This window comes from Cornus florida, unplaced genomic scaffold, assembly GCF_030987335.1.
Source record: "Cornus florida cultivar Cherokee Brave unplaced genomic scaffold, ASM3098733v1 CherokeeBrave_3.0.0_Hap2_Chr10, whole genome shotgun sequence".
NCBI lineage: Eukaryota > Viridiplantae > Streptophyta > Magnoliopsida > Cornales > Cornaceae > Cornus > Cornus florida.
In genome coordinates, this window is record NW_026775580.1 from 117,516,713 (window position 1) to 117,527,620 (window position 10,908).

General features: G+C 34.5%; 1 protein-coding gene across 2 annotated transcripts; it reads right to left on the reverse strand.

Moving 5' to 3' along the window:
• Nucleotides 1–983: 983 nt before the first annotated feature.
• On the reverse strand, nt 984–6,890 carry LOC132278508 (serine carboxypeptidase-like 18). Of its 2 annotated transcripts, none has more exons than XM_059780307.1 (14): nt 6,619–6,890; nt 6,284–6,429; nt 5,180–5,256; nt 4,941–5,063; nt 4,051–4,153; nt 3,921–3,958; nt 3,569–3,670; nt 2,930–3,010; nt 2,669–2,797; nt 2,491–2,562; nt 2,292–2,410; nt 1,682–1,795; nt 1,378–1,432; nt 984–1,281 (listed from the first exon to the last, which is right to left on the reverse strand). In XM_059780307.1, the coding sequence occupies exons 1-14, from the start codon at nt 6,828–6,830 to the stop codon at nt 1,198–1,200; spliced, it is 1,455 nt and encodes a 484-aa protein (XP_059636290.1). In that variant the 5' UTR covers nt 6,831–6,890; the 3' UTR covers nt 984–1,197. The 2 variants fall into 2 exon arrangements, with proteins under 2 accessions (XP_059636290.1, XP_059636289.1); XM_059780306.1 differs by having other exon boundaries at nt 2,669–2,824; nt 6,619–6,889.
• Nucleotides 6,891–10,908: the final 4,018 nt, after the last annotated feature.

Sequence of the window (10,908 nt, forward strand, 5' to 3'; positions counted from 1 at the left end):
CCAATTCCGATTTGTTATAAGTTGGTATCCATGTGTAGTTGCAACTTGTTTACTTCTTATAATTCATTTGCTAGGTTTTGACTACTACAAATGGAATGGATCTTGCATACATGTATATTGAGGGTTATTTAATGGATTGATCATGTCTACTTGCTACTGTTAGCTTAGGATGATGCCTTTAGTATTTTTTTCGAAAATTAGACGTTAAGGAGCATGTCCCTTACATTGTTGACACAGGCTATACTTGTGAAGTTAAAGAAATATAGTATGTGTATGTACCTACCATTGACCTACTAAGCATTGTAGCTCACCCCTTCGTTGATTCCCCTTTTAGGTTGAAGTAAGGCTCTTAAGGAGGACACTTCCTTTTATTTGTTTTGGACATTAAAATTGATATATATATATATATATATATATATATATATATATATATATATATATATATATGTATGTATGTATGTATATTTGTCTCTATTCCATTTTGTAGCTATTTGGTTTTGTAATTGAGCTCGTATGAATTTATGTGGATGTAATTTCATTTAAGATGTATGATTGTATTGACACCAGGAGAAATGTAATTTGAGGCCTTAAGGCCATTTTATATTCAATGTATGAGATGCAGTTTAATTACACACTCAATGTATGCTGTCCTAGAGAGGGTGTGTTCATATCTAGTGACCTCTTCATTTTGTTCTCCCTTCCGCATTTCGGACTTGATATCGGGTCGAGTTTGGGTTTCTCAGTTGATGTACCGGATTATGAGTTTTAGGGTCGTTACACAGTGTCTCGTTTTAATTTGTCAGGTGAACTTATTTGTACCAAATTATACTTTAGGGGTGTTTTGTGCACGAGGAGGGTGTGATATACACTGTAAACATCCTTTATGGGTGTTTTCTGCACTAAACTCTATATATTATTGGTTATGTAAAATATTCATGCACCTCCACAAATACTCACTATATAGTTTGGACTTCTCACCCAGCTAGGCTCAAACGAGAAAATCTATCTAAATTAGGGGTTTAAATTCAGAATTGCAAACACAACATGATGCATGAAATTTACTCAAACTTAAACCTTCCCCAAAATATAAAAAATAAAAAATTACTCAAACTGAAGTAAAAAATTTGCGAACAGATGCGACCCAATACTGATTGGTACATTATTTAATTCACGGTATCACATTGCTCCTGCTTTTCATTAGAGAGGATAATATGCAAACCACCTGTCTAGCATGGTGTAACACTCCTTGGGCTTGTATTCTGGCGCAACATGACCCGCTCCCTGCACAAGGAATGAATGAAGAGCATATAAATTTTGATTTCTGAAAAACATTAATTGGTGGAGAATTAGACCAACAAGTCGAGAGAATTTTCTTGCCTTCACAGTTGCGTATGTCAAGGCAAAGTTATTTTCTGTAAGCTTCTTAACGTATCTGGATCAGACAAACAAACATATATAATGTGATCAGATGAGAGATAAGTCTCTATTAAATTATTAATTGAGTCTCTCCCTCTTCCTCATACAGGCCTTTAATGTAATGTAAGATTAGAAATTAATAATATATGTATATATATAGAAATTAATGCCATAACTCGTATGCCTGTGCACTAGAACACAATCATCAATCAAGAAAAATAAGAAGAAATAGAATCGACGAAATGTACAATTTAGCTGAACCCACCCTGCAACCTGGCCATCAACAAACCATGCTCGCCAAACACTACCAACGGTTAAATTGAGGGAGCCTATCCATTCTTGTGTACCAATATGTGGAACCGACATATCATGATCGCCACTGTAGAAATTGATGAACTTCATTAAATGATGAGTGACGTACGTACGTTTAAACATTTGTAACTATGGGTGCCTAACTATGATGTTGGGTCATGCTAGTAGATCCATCATGCAAACTCAAACCAGATTTAAGAATATTATGCATTGGCTAATTGACCATCTTCAAGAATTTAATACCGATGGGAAGATGTTTCATGCAAATTTACGTCCATCATTGCATTAATTCTCTACTCTGTAGTAGAGTAATTTTTTCTTTTCTTTTCTTTTCGAATGGTCCGTAAGTATCTTAATATAGAAAGATCTTAAGATTGAATTTTAGGTGTTCTTCGATCAGCACAGTAGTAAATAAACAGCTCATTCTTAATGTCCTCTAATCATTTAAGGTGACATTTGCAAATAACGCAGCCTACAAGAATTGTCTGTATGTGTGCGTGTGCGTGTTTGGGTGTGGAAATAAATAAATAAATAAAAGGAAGAAAAACAAAGAAATGTTTTACCTGTATATCAAAGCTCTGAGTGCTGCTGATGTTAGATTTTGATGATACGCTACACTACTTGTTACATCCTTTGTATAAGCCAAACTACCGTTGCACCTCTCCCAAACTCCTTTCGTCCCCTGATTAACGTTGTAAACATTCCTCATTCTGAAACTATTCTTTATGCGGATTTTATTTTTTATATAGTGTACATACATACCTCTCGAACATGAAGTGCTTTTCGAACACCTTTATCATTTGCCCATACGGCACAGAGCACATAAACATAATCCTACAGAAGTAGACAAATTGCTGATGATGTAAATTCAAACTCCAGATTGAATGAAATTGCTTACCCAATAAAACTGCACAGGTATATGAGTTAAAAACAGATTTACATGACAATAGTATGCAGAATCATTAGGTTGCCAAAGGAGAGAACTTTTGGAGTGCTCTTTGAGAGATCTTCGACGCCAACTTAATTCATGAGGTCTTGCTGATGCTTCACCACAATAAGGATCCAGAACCTGCACTAAATTTATGTCACGGACCAACTGCAAATTGAAAAGTTCTCTTACTATCAAAATATCAATCCCGGCCTCCAAAACTTAATGACCACAATATATTTTTAAAACCAGAAAAAAGATAGTCTCTCTAACCTCATCGATTGCTTCAATGGCTGATTCACATTGTTCATTGACCACATTCACATAATCTCCATTGCAACTCGTTTTTGCTGACTTGAAATTCATAAAAGATTCAGCATCTTTCAGAATGATATTGTATAAGAAAAGTTTATAGGCACCTGTTCTCAATCTTAATTATGTAATCAGTTATATCATGAAATCTGAGGACAATAGAGGCCAAACAGAGCAAGTGAACGTATCATGCTTTGTACAAAATCATCTACTCAATAAATGTGAATTTTTTTAATTTTACCCTATTCGCTAAAAATAATGATGCTAAAAATTTCGAGGTGATTTAGTCATATCAATGTGTTTTAAAAAATGCTATAAAACATGATGGAAAGAATTTTCAAATCCTATGTATAGCAGGATGGGATGATTGGATGAGATGTCCAAACACCAATTAACAACAGTGGCAAAAATGTCTATATATATATAATGACTTAATGTGTGCTGCATAATCTTTTGCTCGGCCTGCCAAAGCCATTCACTTGAAGTTCCTAGTGGATATTTTCTTCAACTCTGAGTATGGTCATCTACATGGATGGGTACCATAGGACTTCTGCTGGAACTTAATAGAGGAAGATGTAACATGATGAGTCATGAAATCACCTGATAAAGGTCATCGGAAATAAGTGTCAGCCGGTGAGCAAATGGAATTCTAGAATTGTCATCAATATATGAATCGGTCACTGGGTTTCCAAGAACGTACCCCTGGCAACAATTTAAAGAATACCGTATTTAAAAGCAGTTCACAAGTATGTGTGCGTGTGTTGCTCTGTGCTTTGTTTGATGGAATGCACATCAGAAATCCCAATGTCAGAGAGTATTGCAGGATATTGAGCTTTTGTTTCCTTTTGTATTCATGTTTTCTTTTGCAATCCAACGGAGGATAGGACAATTTAAGATGGAACAAGATAAAAACTAACAGAATTAAATTGAAATTTCAAATTAGTTCATTTACTTGGAGATTCATGAATGGCTCCTTTTCAGCTCCATTACCTGCAACTCCATAATGAACAAACCAGTATAACTACTATTTGGTTTCCATGAAAATATGAAAGCAGTGATCCTCAAGAAGACAATTAAACTACCGCTTATAATCTCTTGGACGAGCATGGGAACAGGTATGCCTGAATAGGAATCACCACCGATGTAGAGATTATTTTCCAAGAATTGTGGATGATCTATCAACCACTGCACAACATCAAGAAAAATATTATTATTATTTTTCTGCAAGGAAAAGAAATTTCTAATATTACAAGAAGCTACTATTAGTTATTGATTTTTTTTTTTTAGTAGTACAAGGTTGTGAAACTATCAGCGGTCACTTGTGACGTTTCAAATTTTCACAAAGTCGGATATGTCAATGTGACCCGAAAGTTGACCTGATAACAGATCCGAAATGCGGAAGCGGAAACAAAACAAGATCTATGGGGATGTTGGTATCCCTAAGACGCCATGGTGACTTTCCATGAAGTCATAGAAACAAAAGAAAACGAATACGGAAACGAAAGGGTGAAAATAGACCAAGTATGCCCCTAAGGGCAAAATGGTCATTTCACATGAAAAACAAAGTCTCGAGAGACGTACGTTATCCTTGAGACACAAACATGACTTCCCATGAAGTCACAGAACTTAAAAGAAAACAAAATGCGGAAGCGACATTTTAAAAACAGACAAGTTTAGTTTTAGGGGCAAAATAGTAATTTTTAGAAAGTTATGGGTGCTACCGAGCACACCATCGGATAGACAACGAAAAGTTAACGAAGATAGACTCAAGAATCACTTGATTCGGAATTCGGACGGAGGAGAATGGCCAAAAACAAAAATGGGCGTCGCTGCAGCCCAGGGGGCACCTATGCGCGCCCATGCACGCCCGCCTATTTTTATTTCAGTAGAGGCATGTGTGTATAAGTACCAACTAAGAAAAAAATATATATATGACATCAATTAATGTAATGTTAATGTGTTTTGTACGCACCTTCCTTAGAAATTGATAGGTTTGCGCTGATGATTTGTAATCATCTATATAGTAACCTTGTTGGCTTGTTGAGTAAGAGAATCCACTGCCAACAGGTGCGTCTAGATATATTATGTTGAGGCGCTGCAAAATTATCACTAATTTTCAGTTTTACCTAAATTTACTTAAAGAAATTTCTAATGTTTTAAGCTAATTAAACCACATAATCTGCATAAAGATATGATCAAAACTTTGCACACCTGCGTCCAGGCATAATCATTTAAACTAAGTGTTGGTAAGCCCCCTTTATAACCATCAGTGTTGAATATTACCGGACCTGTGCAAATTAAGGGGAAAAAAGAATGGCATCAATCAATTAATTGCTGTTTGTGACACCCAACTACATGCTTGTTTCCTACTGACTGATAAGACAAGACATGTTTTGTGGTATTTGGTTATTAAGCTAGCTATGTATAGGAGACACTTAAGTGGGCTCTTTTGGAAGCCAGATGGATTGTTGGATCAAACCATCAATTCAAGTGTTTGATTCTTTACTGATTTCTTTCTTAATTTGTTGCTTCAAAGAATTAAAACCCTCGGTTTTAACTTAATCATGAGGAAACTTGACCTAGAAAGGAGGCCTAATTAGGTGTGGCAGAGCCGGAAAAACCCTGTCTGGCTGGCCTAATTTAGAGATGTAAGCAAAACTGAATCAACCCACCCCCACACCAGGTGCATTATAGTTTACTGCCATGGCGTTGAGTTTCTATGCAGTCACTTTGGATGGTGTATTTACAAGGATGACAAAGAAAACGTAATACTGTAGAAGATGTGTTACTAGTTGTCATTCTAAAATAGCCACTTATTAGACAGCAATCTAAATCACTTAATTCATTTTATAATGTGGGCTTGTGACAAATTGATGCTACCAATGTTAAACAGGAATCACGCTCCAATATTCATTTCTATATATATAAATTTCAAGAGCAAGGAAGGGTTTAGTGAGAAATGAGAGAATCATAATCACCCCTGTGCCAGTTTTTCCTCTTTTTATTTTTATTTTTATTTTATTATTTTATTTTTTTTAGACCACGAAAATATACAAAATCACAAAGACAAATATACTCTTGAGACAATCAATAATTAATGGTATTTGGTACTTACAGACAGAAACGGACATTAATGTAAACTTGGTTCTGATAATTATAAGTAGATTAGATAGTGTTATGGGACAACTGTATCGGTATGCCACCTCCTTAATTTTTTAAATATCATTAACATTGACGGATCGGTCATGTCATTTTAGAGCACATACACAACAAACACAACAATGAGAAGAATAAAAATTAAGAAAGAAATTGGACCGCTTTCATAAAAGAATGCAGAGAGAGTGGAACAGCCAGGGCCACCGGTGAGCCAAAGCAAAAGAGGGTCTTGTTCTGGGTTCCTCTGAGATTCGACGAAGTAGTAAAACAGTTGCACGTCGTCCAATTCACCTACACCCACATATCTGCATGCAAAGCGCGTATATATATATATGTGTGTGTGTGCGCGTGCGTGCAAGAATCAATCATTTGAACAGAAAATACTATATGAAGTTTCTTAATTGGCAACCACATTGGTGCGTACACAGACGAACAGCACAATGTAGGATCAAAAATCTAGTAGAAGTAGAAGATCAACTTAATTAATTACGTACCCTGTTTCGAGTGTGAAGGGTAGAGTTCCATTGAAACCGGGTATAGATGTGATGATTGTGCGTGAGGTAGCGATGCCTATACCTGAGAAAGCAAATAGAAAAAGTGGGAGCAAACACATAATTGAGATATTGTTGAAACAATTTGAATTGCACAAAGCAATTTGACAATAATGTAGTTCAGCTACTGCCAAGGTTGCCGCTTTCCTTGCCATATCATCAAATTAAAATTTAGTTTAAATTAGTTGAACCTCCACAAAACTGTAGGGTGGGATCCAGAAAACTTATATAATATAATATATGTCATCCATAACTGTTGACTATTGTATATACACCAAGTTAGAAAGTTGGGTACAAATTAATTGGAACAATTAGCTTCAAGCCTCCGGTCTATGCAGCGCCAATATCCAACAACACGTGAGAGACACAGAAACAAGTGTAACTTTGGATTTTATAACAAGAAAGTTAGGTGAGGCTTGATCATGAACATACATACGTGTAATATTGTTTGACTGGCCGGTTATTGTCAAATTATCAACTATCAAGTATCAACCTAGCTAGCTCAAATATTCAACGACCCTACCTATTATTTTTTTTGTTGTCCTTGAGGTTTGACCACGTACCTAATTCTATAGATACATTTCCCACAAGTAAAAAATAAATAAATAAAAAATGAAATAAAAATATAAAGAGAAAATACTTAGGTCATCATTAGTGAGAATCAATTAAATACTTACTATTGATGTGAACCAATAATAAATGGACACGTCCTATTTTAATTACCAAATCATAGATGGTAATCAAATCACTATCACCATTTTTAATTTGGTAATTAAAATATGACGTGTCCATTCATTATTGGTCCACATTAGCGGTGAGTATGTGTAGATTTCACTAGTAAGGACCTAAATATTGTCTAATCTAAGGATATGCTGCTGTTGGTATTTTTAGGAGGGCATTCCCAATTTCTACACTTCACTTCTCTTCTTTTCTTTTCTTTTTTTATAAAAAAAATGAAAATAGTCTCTAAACTCATCTCTTATTTTATAATGCACATAACTTATTTTATAATAACACAACCACCCTTTATATTATAAATTAAACTTTTTACCTTATTTACCTCATTTAGTATTTATTTATTTTCGTCCGGTCAAAAAGAGATAATTAATTGATAACTTATTTTTTTGGATCCTTTATTTTTTGTTACTTTTTAAGTCTATATATGAAACGCTCAATAACGGCTCCAAAAAGAGCTCATTGTACGGATATAAATATGAGGGCAAGACCCAAATGAAAGGCATTCCACAGCATCGCTAGCCCTTGTTCTTCCTTGATCTCTTTCTCTCTTCCTTTTATTTTTATTGATTATACTTTCAAACGAGTGTTTGAGCACGAAATTCTTCTTATCGAACCACAACGTTTGGTTCGTAATTTTGTGTACCAACATGGATCAAAAACCTTGGTTCTTGGGCTCACCCAGTGCAAATCCACTAGTTGTAATGCAAGTTAAAACACACTCAATTGTCTCACACTCTACACATATCCTAGCTCACATACATGTGCTCACAGCACTCCCCTTGTCCTAAGCACCCCTGATTGGACCAAATAACCTCTCACAACTCATCAAATACATAATGAAAGATGTATAACAAATATACTTAAGCTATTACACAAGATCAGAGTGATTAAGTAGCTCAAAGTATAAATCAAAACAAGTTCTTCACAAACTTCAGCAGAATATGTGGTCTGAAGAGTAAAAATGGAATTCAACTTCAATACAGACTTGAACTTGGTTTCCACAATCTTATATCAACCATATACACATGCTCAGATGATAATCTTGGTAAGGATAGCAAGGTAATACAATGACAGTACACCGAAGGCTTGGTTCCTGTAGAAAACCCTAATATTCAAGGTTTGGTATACCAGATTTTGATATGACCATTTCTTTATGTAAATCTTAACTTGTAAAGCCTTTAATCAACTATTGCAACAAATGGGTATTCAATCTTTATTGAAAAACAAAAAAATAATAAACAAATGAGTATTCAATCACCTACGATCATCTAACTATTCAAATCACGTTAAAATTACGTTCTTAATTAAATCTAGCTATTAATATCAAAAGGTTCAAAACAACAATAGTTTATAAAGTGAAGAAAACACCCCTATAATATGCTTACAGTGTGTATCACACCTCTTATGTACTAAATGACCATTTTCGCCATTTCATAAAATGATGCATTTTTAAATAATATATAAATGTATATATAAGGACAATTTAGGCTAAATATAACTTAAATGTGTCAGGAGGGATCTATTTACACCAAATTAAAACTTTAGGAATGTTTTATGCATATGAGGGATGTAAGCATGCTATAGGGTGTATATATATAGTTTTTGAATTATATATTTTTTTGATCAGTTATAATTGTGTTTGGATCATTCTCAACCACTTTATTATTATCTGAAAGTTAGAAAGTAGATTTTCTCCATTTTTAGATATTTTTTCATTATGAAAAACTATGACCGACCTAAGTCACATAATCCTTCTAAGGTGGTGTTACTCTCGCACTCCGCACACGAATTGAGCTTTGAAAGCAAATCCTTGTATAATTCACGAAATCAATTTCTTCAATTCACGAATTCAATTTGTGAATTATCGAATTTAAACGATTTCTTATTTATTGAATTATGGACAATTGCATGTTACATTTATTATTGATGACAATAATCAAATGTGCCTAATATTGAATGAAAAAATTAAAAATGTGAAGAATAAATCTACATTATTAAAAAATAATAGCATATCATTACCATATTACCCATTTTTGTTTTTTTTTTTTTTTTTTTTTTTGAGGCTAAATTATTAAATGTGTGTGTACATTGTATAAACACATATATATTTGTAAACAAAATATATAGATACTTTTAGTTTACTTTTATTAGATAAGATGTTTATTAATTTATACTCTTTAAAGTAATTATTTCGTGTATGAAAATTTAAATAATATTTTTTAAAAATTTTAGAATAAATATATGAACATTGCAGGTAGTATTTTTTTAAAGGTTTAAGTGCAAAAAAACCCCATCTACTATCGATATAGTGCAAACAGGTCCCTATGTGGTATAAAACCCCCATATATTATCAATTTAGTGCAAATAGGTTCCTGTATGGTATAAAATGACGATAATACCCTTACTTCAGTTGAATAAATTAATAATTATAAATACAGACCATGTAAAATGACCCTTTTGTCTAATTTGTGCAAAATTGTGTTTGTTTGGGATAAGAATAAAATAAACCTTAATTTGTATAAAATTAGGGTAAAATAAAAACTGGATATAATAAAAACCGAAACCAAACAGTCCCCTACTATATAAGACACACACTGTAGCACTGTTTATCCAAAAAAAGAAGAAGCTAATTAGCTTAGTTAAATCTAGCTTCTGTGTTTCAACCCAATCGAAGCAATGATGGTCCAGGATGCCATTAGCGAGAAGGTGAAGAAAATCCCAATTTGCACTAATGTTAGTGTTTTAATGTTTTTTGCTGAAATAAGCAATACAATCTGTGTTTGATGTTTTGCGTAGTTGGGTAATTTCATACACTATATAGCAACATTTGTTTCTGGATTTGTGGTGGGTTTCACTGCTGTGTGGCAATTAGCACTAGTCACTCTCATTGTGGTTCTACTCATAGCTGTAATTAGAGGCATCCTGTGATGGCCCTATGGACGGGTGTGCCGTGAGTGGGTGCGAGACACTAGTAGGCTACTACACTGGCGAGCTACGGGTGTATAATCCTACATCACCTGGATAAAGGAAAGGTGAAGTGCTTATATGTGGTGTTGTTATCTCCAATTAGTATAAGGCCTTTTAGGGTAAAACCTAAGAGCAAAACTGTGTAGGCTAAGGCCCAAAGCGGATAATATCATACCATGTGGTGGAGTGACTCGTTACATATCCACACCACCACATTATCTAAGGTCTCTACCAGAAGCCAACAAGCTCTTTCATAAGCAGGAAACATTATAGAATAGGTAAGAAAAGGAAATCAACCCAATCGCGCGAGCTATCATATCGAGAAGGAAATAGAGCCTACCAAAAATCACAACAAAATTCCCAAAATCACCCATGCCGCTTCCTCCCCACCATGGCCGCCGCCTCCAACCACCTCCTCCCATTGCCCAAAACCATCTCTTTCCTCTTTAAACCCATCAACAATATATACACAACTGGCCACCACCATCCTTTCGCAAAATCGCCACCACCGTCCCCACACATAATCAC